The sequence below is a fragment of the Erpetoichthys calabaricus genome, chromosome 4, assembly GCF_900747795.2.
Source record: "Erpetoichthys calabaricus chromosome 4, fErpCal1.3, whole genome shotgun sequence".
Taxonomy (NCBI): domain Eukaryota; kingdom Metazoa; phylum Chordata; class Cladistia; order Polypteriformes; family Polypteridae; genus Erpetoichthys; species Erpetoichthys calabaricus.
Genome location: NC_041397.2, coordinates 311,757,491 through 311,783,080, shown reverse-complemented (window position 1 = coordinate 311,783,080; position 25,590 = coordinate 311,757,491). Strand labels below are relative to the sequence as shown.

Below are 25,590 nucleotides of genomic sequence, written 5' to 3'. Positions count from 1 at the left end.
TTGTATTGTATTCACCCCCCTTCTTTTTGACACCCACTACATGCCCAGCCTACCTGGACAGGGGACTCTCTCTGAACTGCCTTTCCGGAGGTTTCTTCCATTACTTCTCTATAAGAGTTTGTCTTCTTAGAGAGTCACGGCTGGGGGGCTGTCAAGCGGCAGGGCCTGTTAAAGCCCATGGCGGCACTTCTTGTGTGATTTTGGGCTATACAAAAAATAAATTGTATTGTATGGTATGCCACAGATAGTAGGTAAGTGACAGACTGACAGACAGTGCTGGCACAACATAACAGATGAATTGGTGCTACGCGATAGATAGGCAGGCGTGAAAGGCGCTATAACAGGGATGGAAACGACACCACATACGAACAGAGTGGGACACGCTACGTCACACCTGTGAAGTGCACAACGTAACCAACACACATGTAAAGACTGGCAGGCAGATACAACACAGATAAATAGGGGAGAGACTGGTAGGCATGAAAGGCGCTATATAAACTAAAGCAACTGGCACTACACAACAGAAACACATGGAAGGTGGCAAGTCACCAAGAGACGTAGGAGGCACTACATAATAAGTGACTGGCAGACAAATGAAAGGCGCTATATAACAGACTAGTAGACAGAGGTGAACTGTACTAACAGAGAGAGACGCACTGGCAGACATGAAAGGCGCTATCTAACGTACAGAAGCACAGGGGAGAGGCACTGGGACAACACACAACGGGAGCAAATATTAAAAAATAAAACTAAATGCACCCATGTACTCGGGCAAGACTGCGTCTCTGGTGGGCACACTTGGCACCGTATTCACAAGGGTTGCCAGTGACTCGAATGTCACTTCACAGCAGTTCTGTGCCCCGTGGCATCACATTCAACATAACTGCCACCCCACCTTTGCTAGCTTTTGCCCCATATGCCCCAAAATGGGCACCTTTCAGTGTCACATCCTGCACGTCTTCCCCTGGATGCCCACTAAGGGGGAAGTTTGTTTTATTGACCCTTCTCTCCTTCCCATGAATGACCAGCGTGGCACCGGAGTCGGCTGCGGGTTTACTCTCGCCCTAACTCGCCACGGGACGCTCAGGCTCCAAGCTCTCTCCATCTGGAGGTCACGTCTACGATTGAAAGGCGCTATATTTAAAATAAAGGGGTGGGTGGGTTGTTTGTGCCAAGCTATGCGACATGACAGAGAATCAGCTAAGCTGTGACCATGTTTGCCAGTCACCCAAGAGAGAAATGCCAGGATGCTTTCCCTATACTTCTCCCTCCTTAGGTATATTTGATGCCCCACTATGATAAACCTTCATGCCTAGTTAGATGCCCACAACAGCCTGAAAAGCTGGCAGTGCCAAGCATTTCTTATTTTAGATAACCATAGGTTTCTGTGGCATCCACAAACTCCCAGATGACCTCCCTTCATCACTGCCCACTGCTGATGCCCCTTCATGGTCACTTTAGATCTTCTTGATTATTTTAAAGAGGACTAATTATGCCACTGCAGTGCCCAAATAAATTACCTGATCTTCAGTGGTGCAGTTATGGCATATATTTATTTATTCATTAAGCAAGAAATATGGTCAGCATCACCTACTTGTGAGCGGGCACCAAACTGTCTGAAGCAGGTGGGCAAGCCCTACCAATTAGAAATGACTAAACAGTCCATCGCACCGTGGGCACAGCCAAAGACAGTTGGGCACAATGCCACTTACGACTAACTAGCGCCATGATACTTAAACCCACACTTACCTCCTGGCAGTACTGTAAGATGCCTTCTTTGGTGCCAATGCAGCTCTTGGTGCCACTAGGGTCCGACTCCCACTTGCCCGTCTGCACATTAATATGCATGTTGAGTTTGCCACAGAACATGGCAACCTGGGGCTCAGCCAGCAGGCCGACTGCTCCATCAGTGGGCACCTGGAAAAGAAGACAAGGATACCAGCTTACAAACAGGATGGCAATCAATCAGACAGACGGGCTCTCGGAAGTGGCGCTCACTGGAAGGTAACTGGCGAAGCACTTCAGTGGGTGGCACAGCAGGACTCTGCTATAGTATAGCGCCTTTTTTTAAGTGCCAAGACCAAAACAACCCGTGGGTAAGAAATGTTAGTGAATGACCACAAGGTGGCGCTAACTTACTTACAATGCAACGAATACGAATGACCTGTGTGGGCACCGCAGTTCAACAATAGTGAAAAATACAAAGAAAAGTGTGAGGGGTGGTGCCAGAGTGGGTACCAGTGGGCGAGCACAGAGGGTAGCCTGACCCGCCAGAAGGTCACATTTGTCTTCATCGCTACTTGGAGGTGGGCCGTATTTTCTGAACTGCCTTTCATGGCAGCAAATGCCAGAAGAGACCACCGGTGCAGGGTGCCAGAAGTGGCATTATCTATACGCCACCTCCCAACGGTGCTGGCAGTCAGTCTGGTGGGATCGAACTCTAGCAAAGGCGCTATATAGCGTGCAGAATACATCAGAACCAGTTTAAACCAGATTAAAACGCACTCCTCAGGTTTACGGGTTTCCTTTTCATGCCCAGTGGTGTGAGAAAACGCCCCGTGGCCAGAACCGAGACCTTGACCTGTGCCAACTGCTGGCCTTTGGCCCGTACCCGAAGCTGCCACGTTACAAAGTGGGCTAATGGATGAAAGAAAGGTGCCATGCTTCACCATCTGCCATTACGAGACTGGGTGGCACGGTGTCTCGCTGTACACGGTAATTGTATAAATAAATCCGATAACGGGATGGCGCTGGCGCTCTGTGACATCACCTTTAATAGAAAGGTCTCCTCGAGTCTGGGTAATTCTGCCCGTCCCATGTGGCACACACCCTCCTGCCCAAAGTCATCCCCAATCTTCCAAGTTGAGGCCTCACCCTGATTGGTTCATCACACACACACAGAGAGTGGCGCCCCCTTCTGGTGCACCCGCAGGTTACAAGACAGACTCACACTCCCTACAATCAAGCAGAAGGCACCCAGACGCACATTCAGGCCGATCATGACATTGGGCCGGACAGTGGGACCCCTTTCATACCTGGCAATGTGCGGCACTGCCCGCTTGGAGACTACCCCAGGCGGTGCAAGCACTGGGGGCAGCCACCCTGTCTCTCTGGACTGTGGAACTGAAAGGCGCTATATACGAACATTACGCTGGCCAGCCTGCACTCCAACAAATGGTATCCCCTATTATAAGGAACTCTGGAGATGAAAGGCGCTATATATGAACGAAAAGCAACAGGCCAGGTAAATGGGGTCTTTCATTTTAGAGACCACTGAAAACTGAAAGGCGCTATACACTTACTGTACATTACGCTGGACACCTTGCACTTGAGCAAATGGGGTCTTTCAGTATAGAGTACTGTGGGCCTGAAAGGCGCTATATACGAACATTACGCTGGGCGGCCTGCACCCCAGTAAATGCTATCCTCTATTACAGAGGTACTCTGAAAGGCGCTATATGAATGAAAAGCCACATGGCAGCTTACACTCAGTAAATGGGAACTTTCATTCTACAGCACATTCAAACTGAAAGGCGCTATACACGTACTGTACATTACGCTGGGCACCTTGCACTCGAGCAAATGGGGTCTTTCAGTTTAGAGTGTGGACCTGAAAGGCGCTATATAAATGAAACGGTTCCAAGGTAACACGTGGTGGGCACCCACACCACTTGAACTTCTGAGAGGTGCCACAAAGGGCCCAGCTCTCCACTGTCAAGAGATACTGTACGGAAAGACAAAGAAAACAAAGCCGCAGCTCACATGCCCGCCTCTGCCCGCCAAAACACCAAGGGCACAAAGCGGCCTTTTTATCTTCTGTAGGGCAAAAAGAAAAACAAAACAAACAAAGAAAACAAAGGCCTGCCATGCCACGTGCCACCACCTGCCCCCTCACACAGAAATGTGCGCCTCGCTCAGCAGAAACGCCTTTATCAGCTAATCCGAGCGGCACCAGCGAAACATCGAGACGCGGGCACACAACAGCCGCTGGCACTGCACTTTCCACGGGGTCACAACCCCACCTCTCAATCCAGCAGGACTCGAGGAGAGAGCACCAGAGTCGGGGGGGGGGGGTGGGTAAAGGGCAGCGCCAACAGCGTCTCCTTGGCACTCACCCACCATGAAACTGGGCTGTGGCAATCACAAAGTGCCACTCTCACCTCGGCATTAAAGAGTGGATGATAACCTGGCATTACCAGCAAACAGCATTTTGACCAGCCTGGCATTAATAGCAATCTATAAAGTCAATGGACGACAAATGACCAAAAAAGGAGAGACGGCACTCCATGCTGGTGGCATTATGAATTAAAACACAAAGGAAAACGTGCCACCTCCTCTACCCTCACAGTAATGAACCCGGGTCCACAAAGTGGTGAAGCAGCTGCACTATAAGTGTGCCACTCTGTCGCCAAGTTTGAAAGAAAAACCAACTGGCATCCCACCCAGTGCTTGCTCCTGCCTTACACCCGATGTACGGGAACTGGCAAGCATAAAGAATGGCTGACAGACACCCTGGTCAAGGGGGGCATCGAGAAAGGGTGGAGTCTGGGGTAGTGAGACTGATAGGCCTCCTTTAATAAGGGGCGGAGACTTCAGCAGTCAGTCTGACAGGCCTCGTGCTAAAGGGGGAGGAGTCTTGAGCAGTACGATTGACAGATAGACCTTCTCCTAGATGGGGGTGGAGTCCTGAGCAGTTTGACAGACAGGCCTCCTGCTAGAAGGGGCGGAGTCTGAGGCAGTCAATCTGACAGAAAAGGGCGCAGTAAGATTGATGGGTGGTAAAACTGACAAGCCTCCTCGTAAAGGGGGCGGAGTCTTGAGCAGTCAGACTGACAGACCTCCTCCTACAGGGGCGGGGTCTTGAGCAGTCAGACTGACTGACAGACCTCCTCCTACAGGGGTGGAGTCTTGAGCAGTCAGACTGACTGACAGGCCTCCTCCTACAGGGGCGGAGTCTTGAGCAGTCAGACTGACAAACCTCCTCCTACAGGGGCGGAGTCTTGAATAGTGAGACTGACAGACAGCCCTCCTCCTACAGGGGAGGAGTCTTGAGCAGTTAGACTGACAGCCCTCCTCCTACAGGGGCGGAGTCTTGAATAGTGAGACTGACAGACAGCCCTCCTCCTACAGGGGAGGAGTCTTGAGCAGTTAGACTGACAGCCCTCCTCCTACAGGGGCGGGGTCTTGGCTCATCTGATATACATAGACTGCCTCCTTCAAGTCAGACTGACAGGCAGGCCTCCTGCAGGTGGCAGAGTTTTGGCCCATCTGATAGTCACAGGCCTCAACTTAAGAGGGCGGAATCTTGAGCAATCAGAATGACAGACAGGCCTCCTCCCACAGGGGCGGAGTCTTGGCTCATCTGATATACACACAGGCTACCTCCTAAAGTGGGCGGAGTTTCGAGCAGTCAGAATGACTGACAGGCCTCCTCCTACAGGGGCGGAGTCTTGAGCAGTTAGACTGACAGCCCTCCTCCTACAGGGGCGGAGTCTTGAGCAGTCAGACTGACAGACAGGCCGCCTCCTACAGGGGCGGAGTCTTGGCTCATCTGATATACACACAGGCTACCTCCTAAAGTGGGTGGAGTTTCGAGCAGTCAGAATGACTGACAGGCATCCTCCTACAGGGGCGGAGTCTTGAACAGTCAGACTGACAGCCCTCCTCCTACAGGGGCGGAGTCTTGAGCAGTTAGACTGACAGCCCTCCTCCTACAGGGGCGGAGTCTTGAGCAGTCAGACTGACAGACAGGCCTCCTCCAACAGGGGCGGAGTCTTGAGCAGTTAGCCTGACAGACAGGCCGCCTCCTACAGGGGAGGAGTCTTGGCTCATCTGATATACACACAGGCTACCTCCTAAAGTGGGCGGAGTTTCGAGCAGTCAGAATGACTGACAGGCCTCCTCCTACAGGGGCGGAGTCTTGAGCAGTTAGACTGACAGCCCTCCTCCTACAGGGGCGGAGTCTTGAGCAGTCAGACTGACAGACAGGCATCCTCCTACAGGGGCGGAGTCTTGAACAGTCAGACTGACAGCCCTCCTCCTACAGGGGCGGAGTCTTGAGCAGTCAGACTGACAGACAGGCCTCCTCCAACAGGGGCGGAGTCTTGAGCAGTTAGCCTGACAGACAGGCCGCCTCCTACAGGGGCGGAGTCTTGGCTCATCTGATATACACACAGGCTACCTCCTAAAGGGGGCGGAGTTTCGAGCAGTCAGAATGACTGACAGGCCTCTTCCTAGAGCTCTGGATTCTCTGGGTATCTGACTTGAAGATTTTGCGGTGTGCGACCCAATTGAAGAGTTTCGGGCAGATGCAGGCAGTTAATCTCGTATTCAGACGCAGGCGGTCACGGCGTAGAACCACCATTTGCTCTTTGAAAAGTAAATAAATGAACTTTGACCGATGCTATTCTAATCAATCCTGTTTCACTGTAAAAGGGCACACACTCTGCATACCGAGTCCAAGGGCACAGCAGCTGGCAAGGCTTAGCAGGATGAGACTGCTGGTCGGAGTTCCGTTTTCCTTGTTTTTCCTCCCGTTTTTAACAATCCACTCGGACTCTGAGGCGTTTAGCTGGGAATGTGTTTGGCATGAGTTGGATCAAAACATCAGCGCTGTACAGTTCCTTATTCAGAAAGTGAGCCACTCCCCACAGAGGGCTGATGTGTATAAACCCCGCCCATATGCCCACCTCCCAAGAACAACAACAGGAGAGTTTCCTGGATGTGGGGCGGGGCCAGAGGCGGGAGGGTGGGAGGGGTCGAATGGCTGGAGTTTTACCATTTAATGTTCACACAAACCCCTTAACCCTCAACTTCCACCCAAAATCTGCGTGGACTACATGGGACTACAGCTCTGCCAATGTATGCCATTGTTGCATTGGGGTACAGTGGGGGGTCGGGGGCAGCATTTAGTTTCCAAGGTAGGGAAACTGAACAAATCAAAAATTTCATTAGTAGCAAACCGCTAACAAAACAGAAAAATATAACATGAATCCTGCTTTCTACAACCTGCTGTAGTGTACTAAAAAGGGGAGGAGCCTGATAGATGACCCCACCCACATCATGTTCACACACACACCCCCCCCCAAATCCTATTACTTAGGGAGGGGTCCCCAAACTTAAGTCCACCTCACTCCATTTAACACTCAGCAGTGATGAGTGCCCAGTGCCCTATCAAGTTTAAACAGGTACCCAGCTGGCACCCTCTCTGTTCTGCCATCCTAATTATAACAGACCAGAAAGGCGCTATATAATAATAACAGAAGCATGTACACCACAGAACAACATGTAAATGACTTTTTTTTTGCCCCCACACAATGGGCAAGGGTGGTGGCATCAGTTGATAGACGCACAGCACACATGCCAGTGATAAAAAGAAAGGCAGTGAGACAAAGGCGCCCAGAAGGCCAGGCGGCAGCTAATCAGGAGCAGCGAGCAGCAGCCGATAATAAAAGGATAAGAAGAGATAGCGGGATTAGCAGCAGGCAATAAGGCGCCCGCCGCCTGCCTGGCCACCCGCCCGCCACCAGCATTTACAGATGCTGAAAATCGCCGAGATTAAAACGAGTTAGCAAATGACGCGGGTCAAAGCCGCTGCTCTCAAACTGCAGGTGCACAAAGCAACTGCAGCCGATTAAGGGGGGCACCCGTGAGGGTAGGAAAGCCTTCAGCGGAGTGCCCAGCATGTGCAGAGGGTGGCACGTGCTGTTAACAGGCTGGGTGCGGCGGGTGGCCCATTTCAGGTCCTGGCATATACGTACATCTCCTGGGATCACAAAATGCCACATAAAACAAAGCTTGTGCCAGCTCCTTGTGCCACTGCCTGCCAGTCACCCTACACGAGCTGTTTATTCACTCAGGATGGAAACAAACGGAGGACGAGCCTAGAAAAGGCTGGCATGGAGGGTCCACACGTTTACGTGGCATTTCATCTTCAACATATGTATACAGTATCTGGAAAAGGATGGGGGCTTCAGACTGGCACGGAGGGTCCACATATTTATGTGACACTACTTTCAATATATATACAGTAAGGATGGGGGCTTCAGACTGGCACGGAGGGTCCGCACATGTACAAGGCACTTCTCCTTCAGTGCATGTCTAGTGAGAACAGAAGCAAGCCTGCCACCTTCACAAGGGGGATTGATTTATTTATTCTAACCGAGCCTTTACTCTCGGTGCAGCTGCCCACCTTTGTTTGGGTGGTCTCTCTTGCCACGTTGTGTTTTGACCTCTCTGACCTCAGCGCCACGTGGCCAGGTGACCACAAAACTGTGCCCTCCATTTACAGTAAGGCTGCTTAGTCATCCTTAAGAGGAGAGGAAACAAAAGGAGGAAGAAACAAACAAAAAAAAGCCCCCCGGGCGCCGAGAGCTCCGCAGCGAGACGCACCGAGGAAACCACAGATTTGCATAGGAGACCACAAGTCAAGTGACAAAGGGAAGCCGAGCGCGCGCAGAAGAAGCTGAAGGCTCCAAAACTCCCAGGCGTCCTCCGCTTTAAAAACCCCCAAAACGTCCAAACGCCGACGGAAACTAAAAAACTGAGAGGGTCTTTCAACAATCAAGAAATAACACAGCAGGAAAATAAACCAACCCTGGCAGGAAATCCACACTGAGCGGGCAAATCATAACCAAAGCAGACCTCAAAACCAAAAGGGTGGCGTAGGAGTTGGCACCGCTGCCCTCATCCTCACGGTCGGGGCTTCAAGTTCCCAGTCACCATCTGCACGCTCTCCCTGTGCTTCACGTTTGGCAGAATGGCGCTTGGCACTGCAACCCCAACCTTTGAAGAGTCACGGGTTCAAATGGAGCGTGTGCAGACCTCATTGGTGAACTTGGCATACGCCACTGAACTCGGCCCCCTCTGCTCTCACTCTCTGTGCCAACTCCTTTGGTACCCACTGAGACCCAGCAAGAGCCCCCAATCTGCCCTGAAGTGGGTCTGACTCGACACTCTGGGATGGCACTTCACGCTACAAGCGGATACCTCATGGACTGGTCCACCAAACCGAGTGCCCACGCCATGCCACACCACACTTCTACTTCATCGCGTTCTCCTTTACTCAGTGAATTTATGCGACTGCTGCACTACACGCCACCTGGAGCCCTAATGAGGGGCTTCTGTGTCGACCCCTCAATTACAAGTGCGTTTGTAATTCACCAACGTCCTGCTGCACATCACTACACCGACACTCCGATCGGAGCGGGAAACTGGGAATCAATCAAAACAAAACCGAACCTGCACTGGGCACACAGGACTCAAGAGCCTGCTAATGGAGTTTGGCGTAGAGGCAGGCACACCGTTAATGTCACCGAGCCCATCACCGGGGGGGCATCCAAATCTGTCACAGCAACCTCAATCCTGCTAAACCCAGTTCTGGGGTGTCACCGTCACTCTGGGCATACCCTGGACTGCAGTCGGCCAGCCAGCCAATCACAGGGCAGAAACTCACATTGAGCCACTGGCATGCGCTTGAGGGCAACTGGGAACAGCTGATTAGGGAAAAAAAGTAATTTATTTAATATAATGCACAATATGTGTCAGACACACACACACTTTATATACTGTGTGTATTTAAATGTACAGTATACAAATTATTATATATATGTATACACACACAAAATCTCTATATATAAATACATATACATTATAATTTATATAATATATATTTAAATACACAGTATATATAAAGTGTGTGTGTGTATGTGTGTGTGGATACAGAGTGAAAGTCACACTGACACACGATAATAAATAATAAATAAATAGAAGGCACTATATGATAGATAGATAGATAGATAGATAGATAGATAGATAGATAGATAGATAGATAGATAGATGAAAGGCACTATATGATAGATGAAAGGCACTATATAATAGACAGATAGATGAAAGGCACTATATAATAGTCAGATAGATGAAAGGCACTATATAATAGATGAAAGGCACTATATAATAGACAGATAGATGAAAGGCACTATATGATAGATGAAAGGCACTATATAATAGACAGATAGATGAAAGGCACTATATAATAGATAGATGAAAGGCACTATATAATAGATAGATGAAAGGCACTATATAATAGACAGATAGATAGATGAAAGGCACTATATGATAGATGAAAGGCACTATATAATAGTTGATAGATGAAAGGCACTATATAATAGATAGATAGATAGATAGATAGATAGATAGATAGATGAAAGGCACTATATGATAGATGAAAGGCACTATATAATAGACAGATAGATGAAAGGCACTATATAATAGATAGATAGATGAAAGGCACTATATAATAGTCAGATAGATGAAAGGCACTATATAATAGATGAAAGGCACTATATAATAGACAGATAGATGAAAGGCACTATATGATAGATGAAAGGCACTATATAATAGTTGATAGATGAAAGGCACTATATAATAGATAGATAGATAGATAGATAGATAGATAGATAGATAGATAGATAGATAGATGAAAGGCACTATATAATAGTCAGATAGATGAAAGGCACTATATAATAGATAGATAGATGAAAGGCACTATATAATAGACAGATAGATAGATGAAAGGCACTATATAATAGATAGAGATATGAAAGGCATGAAGACGAAGAGATTCTGCTTCGGGTAAACAGATATGTGACAGTGACGGTCACTTGAACTTCAGCTGCCACCTTTAGGCCACCACAACCATTTCAGAGACGGTGACACAAAGCCACCTGTTTTATAAAGTTTGAAGACTCCTTTTGTGAAGGGGGGTCAGGGTGCGAGTCATGAATTTGGGGGGGTCCCTGCCAATCCTACCTGTACACTTGCTGGCCCCTCGTTCTCAAGCGGTCTCACAGTACGCCCCTGTAACCCCACCCTTCACCAGTACCAGGCTTTTTCTACAGAGGATGGCATCGGGCAGGCACTTTACCAGATAGAGGAAAACACAAGGGGGGTCTTTGTCCACATGAGGCCCACAAAACCTTCACACAGGGCACTGGCTTGCTGGATGGCACCACCCAACATGAACTGCCATCAAAATGCCCAGCCTGGAAGACAAAACAGCTAATCATTCAGACAAGTAAGAGTTCAGGTGGCATTTAGCTGCCACGTCCCTCGAGCATTCATGGAATCGCAAAAGGTGCGACAGAAGGACATCTCAGATCGCTGGTGTCACCGATGTGTAAAAGGTGAGGTGAGACCCCGACCTGGAATGTGCACGGAGAGCAACAGCAAGACTGAGGGCATGGAGGCCATGTTCCAACAACAACCACAGCAACAAGAACTTCTCCCACCTGATCAGCAGGGCCGTCTCCGTATCCATAGGACTCGATTATTAATAAAACACTTAAAGAGAAAAATGCGACAGACTGAAAAGATCCGTTTAAGGCTTCAAATCATTTGGAGGATATTCTTTGGAAAGGAAAAAAATGTACACTATAAGAAGCTGACATGGCAGACTAAGGCGCCCTAAAATGAAATAAGGTCCGAGACTGGCAAGGACTGGGCTTCTAATTAATGCAGTGGGGTTGGGACGGGCACTGCCCACAGCTGGAAAAACGGCGGCGGCCTAAAATACTTCGCTCCTTTAGTCCCGGATATCCTTACGGATTTTTGCGCACCCCCTTCAAAACAGTTTGCGGCACCCGCGACCAATCCGAACTACACAGAATATAAAAGGGGGGGGGGGGGGGGGAACTGACGGGACGAAAGTGCCCAGTTTGCGGCTAAAGTCGCCACATCTGAAAGTCATTCGCAAAGCCAGCAGCACTGACAGAATATCCGATGGCTTCAGAAAGCGCGACGGCGACCTGAACTCGTGTAACGTGCGCACGTCACAAGCGCTCAAAGCTCCTCGCTGCAAACGTCAAACTGTACGACTGTCCGCTTTTGGAAATGAATTCTGGGAAAAGCGTGCAGCGTTTCTGCGCTCCTTACAACTTTGCTGCGATCACGTGAAAGCGCGTCATAAAGGGCTGGCGATGCGATGGCAGCGCAAAACTGTCGTGGAACTGCAGCCGCCCCTCCTCCTCGTGATGTCGGATTAATGGGGGGGGGGGGTCTTCGTCTATCCAGTAACGTGAAACTCCCCCTGCTTACACTCTTGTTGGCAGCTTCACGCGCACGCGCGCGCGCGCACACACACACACACTACACGCCGCGAGGCTGCGCACCTCCTGACCCGGCAGCCCACCGTCCGTCTGTTTAAATGTAGCGGGCGGTGCCACGCGGCGCTCCATGCGCAGGCTCAGATGACGGGACGAGCTAATAAACGAGCCACAAACACGCAGGCCCTCATTACAGCGGACAATAGCAGGAAGGCTCGGCGTCGCCTTACACCCAGCGGCCTGGGAGGTGCGAGCAATGACGTCTGCTCGCAAACAAGAGGATAAAAGGAAAGAAAGGAAAGCTTAAAAATGGCATTTAGGGTGAAGTCGACTTCAAAACGAGGCCAAGCTGCCCACTAATCTCTCTAGGAATTCCAGCACTCAAAGCGCGCTCGCTCGCTGCCAGTCACGGGCTCTTCGGAGAGCTCAAGGATTTCCGGCGCCCGCTCTTCTTGCCAAACCGCATTCCTCATCTCGGCCGCCGCTTGGGCAGGAAGGCGCTCCCTGTCAGCGGGGCGTAGCTCATCCTGCCGAGGGGCACGGGGACGAGCCTCGGCTTGACTGCCTTTTAGTTGGTGGTGACTGGCGCGAGTGCGCGTGCGCGACCTCCCCGACTGGAGACATTTGGGCTCTCAACTCAAAAAGGCGCTATATACCGTGCGCGTGACCTGCTCTCCTTCATGGACTACGGGGTTGGGCTGGAAAGCAAAACGGTGACGGTCCGAGCCGATAAAGTGAGCAACTGTCACCCCCGATCTGCTTAGTGTGGGGGGGGCAAACCTGCACTGTAACTTTAAAATGCTCTCAGTAGAGAAAGGCGCTATATTATATAATATAATATATAGCCTCACGAGGGCCAACCACACGACCTCTGTGATCTTCATCGAAAAACTGCTCCGCTAACTATGGAAAGCAGGGCGCTACATCTGCTAACTGCCTTCAATAGTGAAAGGCGCTATATAAAACACAACGGGTGCCACCTCTGTGCACTAAACTAACTAATCATGAAGATACATTTGCGACATTTGTAAAACGCCTTTTATACACACAGCCCCTATATTTACATTTACTGATTTGCCCTGACGCCTTTATCCAAAGCGACTTACAAAGACTTGACATTCGGTCGGTTCCACTTCTTTTGTGTTTCCAATGGGAGCCCAGGCAAAGCGAAGTGACTTGCTCAGGGTCACACAGTGGTGGGGTTTGAACCCACAACCTCAGGGGGTCTGGAGTCCAGAGCTTTAACCACTGCGACCCACCGCCTTGTATAAAACAGCACAAGTGCCACCTCGGTGACCAGGGTGCCCGTCGTGCCTCCAGCTGCAGAACCAGGAAAGTAAGTCAGTCCGCTACGTCAGTGTAGAAAGGCGCCATATAAAGCAGCAGGAGTGCCAGTTCAGCCACCGCCTTGGTGACCCGTCTGCTCTTCATCACGAGTGCTTCACCGACTAGTCCTCTAACTACATAACTAATACAAACAGAAGTGTAAGAATAAGATACTCCTTATAGGTGTGAAGGGTGCGGGTGGTAACCCGGTGTCTATAGAAATGGAAAGAATTATTGGTATTATGAACTCTGTCTCATCTCCATCTCCATATCTACCTCTATATGTCCATATTACTAACCGAGAATGATAAACCGGATATGGACGCAGGAGACATAGTGTGCAGGCGCCGACAGCGAGCGAAGTCTGATCCACTGCGAACGAAGGAGTCGCAGCTCAAAAACGAAGGAGCTCAACTAACGGAAATAAGAAATGAGGCAACGTGCCCACAGGTAACCACACAGCCACACAATAAAGAGGATACACCACCAAAGCAAAGCGAGTACAGACGATACGGAACCCTAACCGTCCACACCACACAGCATAGTCAAACCCGAGATGGTACGGAGGGCACATGCGCCAACCACGACTAACATACACTAAACATACACACAGGTATAATATGAGCCCAACTAACGTAAATAAGAATTGAGACAACGCGCCCGTAGGTAACGACACAGCCACACAATAAAGAGGATTCAGCCCCCCCGCCCCAGAGTGAAACGGGGAAAAGTACGGAGTCCACAAAGGTCCACCATACACAGCATCATAGTACGAAAGGCGAAGGCGCCTACAACGCGTAATAAGAATAAACGAACGCTCCGTTTTAAACGTACGTCACCCTCATACGTCCAAACTGTACAGCATAGGTGAGTCACAGTACAGTGATGCATTATTAACAGTACAACCACAGAAAACGCTCCGTATTAACAGCAAGTGCAGTTATTCATATTACTAACGGTACACAACGGAGAACTAATGGAGTCACGATCACAGCTCCACAGGCGCCTACAACGCGCGTCTGAAACTGCGGCACACATTCTGTAACGAGTCCACTATTAGTGAACATTCATTAGGAGTAATAAATACACTCCCTTTGTCTGTCATCTACACCTTTACACTCCAATATATCTCAGACATTCGATCAATGTATTTCGGGTTACCCAACACCGGGGGTAGGCGAGCAGAGCCCCCTTGTAGATATATAATCCAACGTCTGCCTGCCTGGCCGTCTGTTTCTCACGACTGAACTACTTCACGGATTGAGATCGGGTTTTTTTTCTAGAATTTGCTTGAACTTTCCGGTTGATTTTGCGACTTCTCCCATTGCGCTAAGAATCAGAGTTCACTTGAGGTTCCGATTTACTTGTGGGAATAAGAGAGGGGAGGGGGAAGTGGGCGGGGCCATCCTCACTGTCCTGCTTCACTACTATGTGGGTGGAGCCAAGGGGGCCGGCTAATCTCTCTCGCATGCATACTCACAAATAGACATATATTATATACCGTATTTACTCATGTACCACGCGCCCTCGTGTACGACATGCACCCTAATTTTTACAAATAAAATTGGGACAAAAACATTTTTGTCCCGTGTACGACACGTGTTGTGATTGTATAGGAAGTGTTTATGGCACGTTTTCTGCGAAATGCCCTTCTGTTTTTGTTGCATGACGAAAGAGTGAGCGAGCAAGAAAGAGAGAGAGCGCAAACGAGTGAGCGAGAGAGAGAGAGAGAGTGCAAACGAGTGAGCGAGAGAGAGAGAGAGCAAACGAGTGAGCGAGAGAGAGAGAGCGCGAGCAAACGAGTGAGCGAGAGAGAGAGAGCGCGAGCAAACGAGTGAGTGAGAGAGAGCAAACGAGTGAGCGAGAGAGAGAGCAAACGAGTGAGCGAGAGAGAGAGCAAACGAGTGAGCGAGAGAGAGAGCAAACGAGTGAGCGAGAGAGAGAGCAAACGAGCGAGAGAGAGAGCAAACGAGTGAGCGAGAGAGAGAGCAAACGAGTGAGCGAGAGAGAGAGCAAACAAGTGAGCGAGAGAGAGAGCGAGCAAACGAGTGAGTGAGAGAGAGAGCGAGCAAACGAGTGAGCGAGAGAGAGAGCAAACGAGTGAGCGAGAGAGTAGAGCAAACGAGTGAGCGAGAGAGAGAGCAAACGAGTGAGCGAGAGAGAGAGAGAGAGCAAACGAGTGAGCGAGAGAGAGAGAGCAAACGAGTGAGCGAGAGAGAGAGAGAGAGCAAACGAGTGAGCGAGAGAGAGAGTGCGCTCAAGCGGAAGAAGTAAACATTACAGAAAAAAATTTCCTCGTGTACGACATGCACCTGATTTTCTAATGCTAATTTTTGGGAAAAAAATGTGTGCGTGGTACACAGGTAAATACGGTATATGAGAGAGAGAGAGAGAGAGAGACCAGCTGAAATACCCAGTGTTGCCCAGGAGGAAAATTAAAGTTTTTTTTTTTTTGTTTGTTTGTTTGTTTGTTTTTAATTGTTTGAGAAAAATCATTAAAAAAAAAAAAAAAAATTTTAAAATAAAAATAAATTAACAAACAATGAAGACTCTCCAATGTGTTTGTCTTGTGCTCCTCTTGTATGTATGCCAGTGCTGGGCGGTAGGACTAATATTCCATATCACGGTATTTTTCTAAGTTATCCCCGTTTCACGGTATTTTTTCCCATACATGAGTGGATGTTCACCACATGTTCTACTGTAATTACTTCAGCTGACTGGCTAAGAAGGACGTGTTCCACTGTGGTGAGAACTGTACATTTTAATATGCACACAAGTATTAATACAAGTTTGTTTGCATGGCCCCATGAAGTGACAGTTTTCAAGGGGGTGACACTAATGAAGAGAAGGTATCACACTGCCTGACAGTTGCAGTCAAAATTAAGAGCCTTTTTATTGAACAAATTTTGCAAACAACTTAAAACTATGATTTTGACAACATATTGTCAACCATCCAAAGAGACATTTAGACTCCAGAGGTGTTTGTCAAACGTTGGATTGCACTGAACACGTCTTCGAAAAGGAATAAATAGTAAATATTTTTTGTAAACCAACTCCACGTTCTGTTAATGTTAACAATCAGTCCACTGACACGTTAGCTCTATGGACTGTAATGGCGTCGGTCCTCACGATCCACTGCTTGTTTTTTTGTCGTAGGCAGTCCCTCCAGCTAACGTGTCCACAAGTGACGTCTGACTCGTGTCCTCTCGCTGTTTCAGTTTTACCCGAGGACGTGGCGGGTGCCAATCTTAGTTCCATACATTCATGGTACACCAAAGCATGTGTGCGGCTAAGGTGGTGCAGCAAATTGCTCATGTTGACAACTTCAGCTCCACAGCATTTACAGTAAATAGTTGTTTGGTCCACATCCGACCTTTTAAAACCAAAGTATCTCCAGACCACAGACGCGGCTCCTTTTTTCGGCAAAAGTTCTTCTGTGTCATCACGTTCAACTTTATCATCTGCTACAGCTTCAGTTTTGGAATGTTCTCTGTCCATTTTCACCACTCAGTACCTCCACTAACGCATCTACTCCACTGCATGTGTGTTCAGTGGTGCAGCAGTGAAGAAGGTCCCCCCTTAAACAGTTTCCCGCTGCACCACAATCTAAACACTGGTCAGGATATTTAAACTGGTGTTGTGGTAGAAGAAAAATCTAAATCATAACAAAAACAGTTTTCAGTATGAACCAGTATACCGCCCAGCACTAATGTATGTTACCATGCAGGTGACACTCAGATTCCGGCCAACTCAATTTAATTTCAAAAGCAACAGGCGGGCGCAGTGGTGGCACTCAAACATACAGAATGCTGGCAGTCACCTCCAGTTCACCCCCTGGTGGTCGTTCAGAGAGTCAACTGAATGATGACATAACATACAAGACCACAAGATCACCCCCACCCCACTCAGAAGGGGGCGAGTTAAGGTTGATTTCACCCTACAGTAGCAGTTTAGTCAACCAATGAGGAACACGTGTGCCAAGTGTCATGGAAATCACTGCAGCCGTTTGGAGGTGATGCTCAAACACACAGAGATAGATAGAGAGATAGATAGAGAGATAGAGAGATAGAGAGATAGAGAGATAGATAGAGAGATAGATAGAGAGATAGATAGAGAGATAGATAGATAGATAGATAGATAGATAGATAGATAGATAGATAGATAGATAGATAGAAATGAAAGGCACTATATGATAGATAGATAGATAGATAGATAGATAGATAGATAGATAGATAGATAGATAGATAGATAGATAGATAGATAGAAGAGAAAGGCACTATATGATAGATAGATAGATAGATAGATAGATAGAAATGAAAGGCACTATATGATAGATAGATAGATAGATAGATAGATAGATAGATAGATAGATAGATAGATAGATAGATAGATAGATAGATAGATAGATAGATAGAAATGAAAGGCACTATATGATAGATAGATAGATAGATAGATAGATAGATAGATAGATAGAAATGAAAGGCACTATATGATAGATAGATAGATAGATAGATAGATAGATAGATAGATAGATAGATAGATAGATAGATAGATAGATAGAAATGAAAGGCACTATATGATAGATAGATAGATAGATAGATAGATAGATAGATAGATAGATAGATAGATAGATAGATAGATAGATAGATAGATAGATAGAAATGAAAGGCACTATATGATAGATAGATAGATAGATAGATAGATAGATAGATAGATAGATAGATAGATAGATAGATAGATAGATAGATAGATAGATAGAAAAATGAAAGGCACTATATGATAGATAGATAGATAGATAGATAGATAGATAGATAGATAGATAGATAGATAGATAGATAGATAGATAGATAGATAGATAGATATTACTGTATATCTCCCTAAACTAAAAAACAAATCCTATGACAATATGTGACTTTTTTCCTTTGATGAGATGTGATCTTTGGAAGAGAGACAGAGAGACACTTTCATGTCCCACGAGATGGACAAGTCACGTCATACTCACAACCTTTGGATGCAAGTCCTGTGATACACATGCAGAGAAGGTCTGAGATAATGGAAGGATAGGAACATTAAAAGAATTCTCAATAAAAGAAGAGTAAAGAGCACAAATAAATGGAAATATGACTTGGTGAAATGACAGGACAGAGAAAAGAGCTCAAATATCCAGCTGCTGTTACAGACTTTGAAACGAGATGCAGATCATGAGGCCCAGCAGCAGCACAGCTGATCGAGCAAAGAGGAGGTGAAAAGCTGTCTGTGCTCCTCATTGGATCTCCGTTTTAAGAGGGGCAACTACATCTCCTTGGGGTGTCATCAGCCCCCCACTTCACAATGGCACATAGCGCCGGCAAATGGGGGGGTTGGCGAGCAAAGCAGGCAGGGGTGAACACCACTAGTGTATGTGTATACAGTATGTGTGCGTATCTATCTATATGTACACCTGTATCTAGCCATCTCTACCTCTCTCTCTCTCTCCATCCATCTCTATATCTCTATCTATCCATCCATCTCCATCCCTATCTCTATCTCCATCCATTCATCTCTCTGACTCTATCCATCCATCTCTACCTCTATCTCTGCATCCATCCATCTCTATCTCCAGCTCTATCCATCCATCTCTATCTCCAGCACTATCCATCCATCCCTAGCTCCATCTCCATCTGTATCTCCATCTCCATCTGTATCTCCATCTCCATCTGTATCTCCATCCATCCATCTCTATCCGTATCTCTATCTCCATCTCTACTCATCCATCCATCTCTCTCCATCTCTATTCATCCATCCATCCATCTCTCTCCATCCATCCATTTCTATCTGTATCTCCATCCATCCATCTCTATCTGTATCTCCATCCATCCATCCATCTCTATCCGTATCTCTATCTATCCATCTCCATCTATCCACCTCTCTCCATCCATCCATCTCTATCCATATCTCTATCCATCCATCTCTCTCCATCCATCTCAATCAATAAGTAAGTAAGTAAGTAAAGTGGTGCTGGTGCCAATTCAATGCCCACCCCATGACGTGATCTTCAAGTCCCTAATTACTTGTATGCTAAGCCTTCACACAGACAGACAGACAGAATTCCATAAATGGTATTTTTCAGACTCCAGGAGGTCTAAAACGTCGAGATGTTTCTGGAGGATTCCAGTCCTTTCCCTCCACTTCCTAAACATGACAGCCAGGGAGGACTACAACCTCGAGAGCTTCATGAAAGTCTCGCCATCGAATCTTTGGACGACTCCAGTCCTCTGTCCCGACACTACACATATGAGAACATAAAGAGCGCGACTTGAAGAAGCAAGCAGACAGCTGAGGGGGTGAAGCCGCCAACTAAACACAGAAAACAATCAGCAGCCCCCAAAAGACCAAACAGCCGAATGAACGACAAGACCAAACGAGAGCATAGAGGAGACTCAACTAGTCCGAGAGAAATGAAATGCACAACAGAAAGAAAGGAAAACAAAGTGGAGAGACGACTGAACGAAAAACAAAACACAAAGAACAACAGACGAGCAACTGAGCGCAGCCGTAAACAATCAAGTGACTGAACAAAAGGAGCAAACAGCCGATGAAATGAAAGAGTGATGGAATAAACACCCAAAGGAGGAAAAGGAACAAAAAAAGGACACAAACCAAGTGGTCCTGATGACATGAAGACCAAGATGGCCGACTGGGAGACCAACAAAGAGAAGGCCAATCAGATGAGAGTGTGGGGATTAGAAGATCACTAACGCGTGTGACAGACGGCCCCGGGTTCACACTAACAAAGAGGCGCCCTGACAGGAGCCAGCAGACTGGGCCACTGAGCCGATCGGCCAAACAAACGACGGATTAAACAAAAGGATCAAACTACAGAACAAGCAAACAAATGAAGGAACGCATACAAGAAAAAACAAAAGGGCAAACAAAAGAAAGGAGGAATGAAAGAAAGAGAAAGAAACAACAGTGACGTGCGGAGCGCGGTCTCCGTGAAAGGCGCTATATGCGCTGGGCGTGCAGTAATCCTCCTAACCTGACAGAGAGACAGACAGGACCACCATAAGGCACACGGTGGTCCCCTCGGCCCATCATGAAGTCCACGTGGCGGGTCGCTCTGAAGTGTTCAAAGGCAGCGCTTACGGATAACTCCGAGTCTCCAAGGTGTGTTACAAATCTCTGGAAGGGGATGTGAAAGACGAGATGAGGAAGAAGACGAGGAGGAGGAGGAGCGAGACCACCTGTGTGCTGGCACTATATGAAGTGCAGACTGACTGGACAGCGCCACGTTGTGAAGTATAAAGCTCTCGCTCCTTCACCGTGGCCGTCACAATAACACAAGGTGGGCAGGCGGCCCCCCCACAGGACAGCCCAAGCCACAAACTCCAAACTTCAAGCCAAGGTGGGACTGAGAAATGGGGTGAAGGGCAGCAGAGCCCCCGCCATTTGTGGCACTGGACTCGCTGAGGGAGTTGGCACTGCAGGGCAGCCTCCCGTCACACTCCTCGTGTAAGTAGGACTCCCCTCGTGCTTCATCATGCCAGGGAGGACTAAGTGGCCACTCGACCAAAGAAGACCACCACCAGGCCAGGAGGACGACTCGGGCTCCGTGACACAAGTGTGGAGACTCAGTGCGAGCTCAATTAAAAAGACAGACAGACAGACGGCCCCGGGTTCAAAGCAAGCATGGCCAGCATCTCACTGCTGCCCCCTACAGGGACCACTCCGACACGGTCACGGGGTACTGCTGTTATCTGGAAAAACTGAAGTATTGAAAACTGAAAGTGGCACAGGAAGTCTGCCACCTCCACTGGGTGAGCCCACAGGGTGCCCACATATGGCAGAGCTTTAATGCCATCTGATGAAGTTGGTACTGTGCCGATAAACCTGTGGCAGGAACACAATGGGCATTAACTGGAATGAACCCACACTGGCGAGTCACTGGAGGGGATTCGGAAATGAGGAACTCATTGGGAGGATGGCACACATCACTGCAGTGGGCACTCAGATGGGGAGACGGGCACATCATACGATATAAAGAGTGTGTGTGTGTACATATGTAACATGTTTATTACACACACAGACAGACAGTAGCACTGCAGTCAAGACTGAGGTGGCAGGTTCAAATCCCACTGCTGACACCACAGGACCCTCAGTGAGTCACCTCACCTGCTGGGCTTCAAATTTAAGGACAACAGAATTGTAACCAACTGTGCCCACCATGAGGCCTTCTCACCTGATGTCTGCTAATAATAATAATTAATACCACCACCACTATAGTGCCCTTCACACTCATCGGCTCGGTCTGCGCCTCTTTACTACTCGTCTACCAACTACAGAATGACTTTCATGGGCATCTGCATGCTGCTTCACCGTCTTTGTACTTATAGAGCGCCTTTCACATCCATCTACCTACCAACTAGGACCGGCACTGCGGTGTGGGGTTCAAATCCTACTGCTGACACCACGGGACCCTCAGAGACTCACTGAGGACAACAGAAATGTAGCCAACTGTGCCCACCATGTTCTGAAGTGGACTTCTCATTTGATGTCTGCAGAGTCAGAGAGAAAGATGGGAGAATAAAAGGCACAGATAGAGAGATAGGATGAAAGAGAAAGAGAGGTAGAGAGAGAGATAGAGAGGTAGAGAGAGAAAGAGAGAGATAGAGAGGTAGAGAGATAGAGAGAAAGAGGTAGAGAGAGGGATAGAAAGAGAGAGAGATAGATAGAGAAAGAGGTAGAGAGATAGAAAGAGAGATAGAGAGATAGATAGGATGAAAGAAAGAGATAGGGAGGTAGAGAGAGAAAGAGAGAGGTAGAGAGAGAGAAATGAGAGAAAGAGAGAGGTAGAGAGAGCAAGAGAGAGGTAGACAGAGAGGTAGAGAGAGAGAAAGATATAGAGAAAGAGAAAGAAAGATAGAGAGGTAGAGATAGAGAGAGAAAGAGAGAGAAAGAGAGGTAGAGATAGAGAGAGAAAGAGAGAGAAAGAGAGACAGAGAGGTAGATAGAGAAAGAGAGAGAGAGAGAAACAGAGGTAGAGAGACAGAGAAAGATAGCGAGATAGAGAGAGAGAGAGAGAGAGAGACAGATAGAGGCACTATATAATATATAGAGAGATAGAGAAAGAGATAGAGAGGTAGAGAGAGAAAGACAGAGAGAGAGAAAGAGAGATAAAGGCACTATATAACAGAGAGAGATAAGAGAGAGATAGAGAGAAAGAGGGAGAGATAGATAGAGAGGTAGAGAGAGAGATAGATAGATAAAGGCACTGTACTGTATAATAGAGAGAGAGAGAGAGAGAGAGAGAGAGAGAGAGAGAGAGAGAGAGAGAGAGACAGAGAAAGATAGAGATGGAGAGAGAAAGAGAGAAAGAGATAAAGGCACTATATAATAGAGAGAGAAAGAGAGAGGTAGATAAAGGCACTATATAATAGAGAGAGAGAGAGAGATAGAGAGGTAGAGAGAGAGAGAGATAAAGTTACAATATAACAGAGAGAGAGAGAGACATTGTAGCGTAGTTGGCAGGATCCCATAGAGACAGACAGACAGATCATGTAAGGCACTTTATTAAAGATACATCAATTTGTATCCAGGGGAAAATGAAATTATTTACGATCAAATTATTTGTTTGAAACCCCCCCCCCCCCAGTGAGATTCCTCCTTTTTTTTTTTTTCTTTTCGTTTCTTGTCATTTCACATTGAGGCCAACTGTCTGGCTGGCAGCCCCTGAAATGCCCCCTGCGTTTGCCACTCGTCCAGCTGTGACCCCAAGTTTCAAAATGAGTGACAGAAAGAACAAAGAGAGGCACCGGAGGTTACGAAGCCCCCCGACTCGATAGCCCACCAGGTCACGTGCCCCCCAGAGAGAGAGAGCGGGTTAGCCAGATGATTTGATGCGCCGGTGCAGGTGGGCCGCAGATTGAGATTTTTTTTTTTTTTTTTTTTTTTTTTTTTAATAACAGCGCTAAGCCCCCCCCGGCCAGTCTCTCCTGCGACCCCCCTGCCCACACATCTCCTTCCCAGCTGGTGGCCGATGCGATTTACAAACCCCGAATGTGAAAGCCTCCTACTGGACGTTCGGGGGTCAGGTCAGTATGGAGCCAAGTCTCCTCCAGGCACCTTGGTGAATCTACGCCATGAAGAATTAGGGGAGCTTCGAAGGCCAAAGGGGGGTCCCAGGCGGGGTACTAGCCAGGTGTACCTAATAAAGTGGCCGGCGGGTGTACATGTCCAAATACAGAACTTTATTTCTTCTACTAATCGGATCGGTCAGTCAATTCTTGATCATCTGCCCCGGTGACAAGTGACACGTCCGTCCCCGATGCATCGGTACAAAGCAGGCTGCCATTTCAATCTCCTCACTTGAACGTATTTTGCTCCTGGAAATTCTCAACCAAAATAAAAAGGTCCCCCGCCGTTGGCACGCGGAGCGATCCACTGTCTTTGATTAATCCCAAACTCTGCCAGCCCATCAAACTCGTGAAGACATCCCATCATTAGCCGTTGAAGTGACTTCCCAATCGCGACGCGGACTCCACTAACACACCAACGCTCCGATCAGTCCACCAATCAGCTGACGCGTGAACTCGGCGGGCTGACCAATCACGTGAGCTCTTGGGTTTGTTCTACTTCAGGTCATCCACTCGAGTAACGAATCTGCCGATTTGCTTAGGAATCGATTCTTGGAATTAACACTGGGAACGGCAGGAATTGGGGAAGCCCCGTCGACCAATCAGCTATTCCACGCGTGAATTCCCTTCATAACACCAACTGACCAATCAGTGAGTTACAGGCATGAATGGCGCCGTTTAGTCACTCGGTTACCTCGTCAACAAGCTAATCACTGGCCATCGATGAATGAAAACAAGCCAATGACTGCGCTGGTCCAGCTCGGCCTCAACAAGCTCACTCAATTCATTCATAAATGAACGGGTCAAGCAAACCAACTTGGAAACACAAAACAATTACACCGCCCACAGGGGTCAGTGCTAGCCCCCCCTTACACACCCCCCCCCCCCCCCCACGTCACTGCCTGTGTGACGTTTCCACACCTTCCCTGAGGCCACCAAACACAGGCAGGTCACAATGACGAAACTGCCAGGCATCTTCAAAACAAGGCAAATCAAGCTGAAACCTTTCAAGCGTAGTCGGCAGGATATCAGCAAGAAAACCCGAGAGAGAGAGAGACACGCAACTCGGCCTTCTGGGAAAATGAAATGCAATCCACACGCAAACTGGCGAGTTCATTGTGGCCCGGCGTTGTCGTCTCATAATGACAAGAATATCAAACCAACAATCGATGGGTCTTCGCTGCGACACACGACTTAATCGTCCACTCAAAATGAAAAATGTGTGTGTGTGTATATAAAGTGGACTGCGTACAATTTGTGAATTTTTATTTACATCCATAACAGGCTTCAATAATCGATAACAAATTTTTGAATTAGTAACGGGTCTTTCAAAAATGCATCAACTTATGAAGCTCATTATGGATGTAAATAAAAATTCTTTCCGGAACCTTCCTGTGTGGAGACTCCAGGCCGGAATCCCCTAGAGCTCGGAGCGCCCGCGTCGATGACATGTTTCAGTTTTCTTTTTTTCGATTTGTAATAAATCTGCAGATGTGTCTCGTTTTCGATTTCTCCAAGTGTGAGGTCGACTGGACCGATTTTCGTTTCTTTGGACTTATTCCTCCGTACGATACAAGCCAGCTGAAGAAACGGCATTCCAACCTCTAGGGGGCGCCACTGGCATCTCGGGACACGAGGGTATCATTCATTCATTCTCCCCGAGTGCTCTGACCCTCCTTGGCACTGCCCTGCCCCTGTGTGAGTGAGTGTGTGTGTGTGTGTGGCCAGAGGGCTCAGACTGCGCAGACTCGACGTTCTGGAAAGGAGACCCCCTTGAGCAGAGCACTGAGCCGCCATATCCCCTCCACTACCCTTTAAAAACCTCAGCGGGCACTGGCCCTGCTATCAATCCCCCTCTTTAAAGTGAGACTCGACATGTTCACCCTTAGCCGCCGCCCATGTGTGTGCCAGTCTGCCCTCACCCCAACAGGACGAGCGTGCGTGCGACTCGAGAGGCGATGAAACCAAATCTCGGCGATGAGGCAGAGCGGAAATAGTTTTGACAGCGCGGATTAATTCTTTAATTAGGTATCTACTCCCGTTGGGGGGTT

The 25,590-nt window shown here is 48.0% G+C and overlaps 1 protein-coding gene across 2 annotated transcripts in view; it reads right to left on the bottom strand.

Annotated features, from left to right (window-relative positions):
• The window catches only part of appa (amyloid beta (A4) precursor protein a), an 89,568-nt gene that overhangs the window by 42,729 nt on the left and 21,249 nt on the right, over positions 1-25,590 (bottom strand). For both annotated transcript variants that reach the window (XM_028792932.2, XM_028792933.2), the window contains exon 2: positions 1,750-1,917. In XM_028792932.2, coding sequence (XP_028648765.1) covers positions 1,750-1,917 — 168 coding nt within the window. The remainder of the gene's footprint in view (positions 1-1,749; positions 1,918-25,590) is intronic.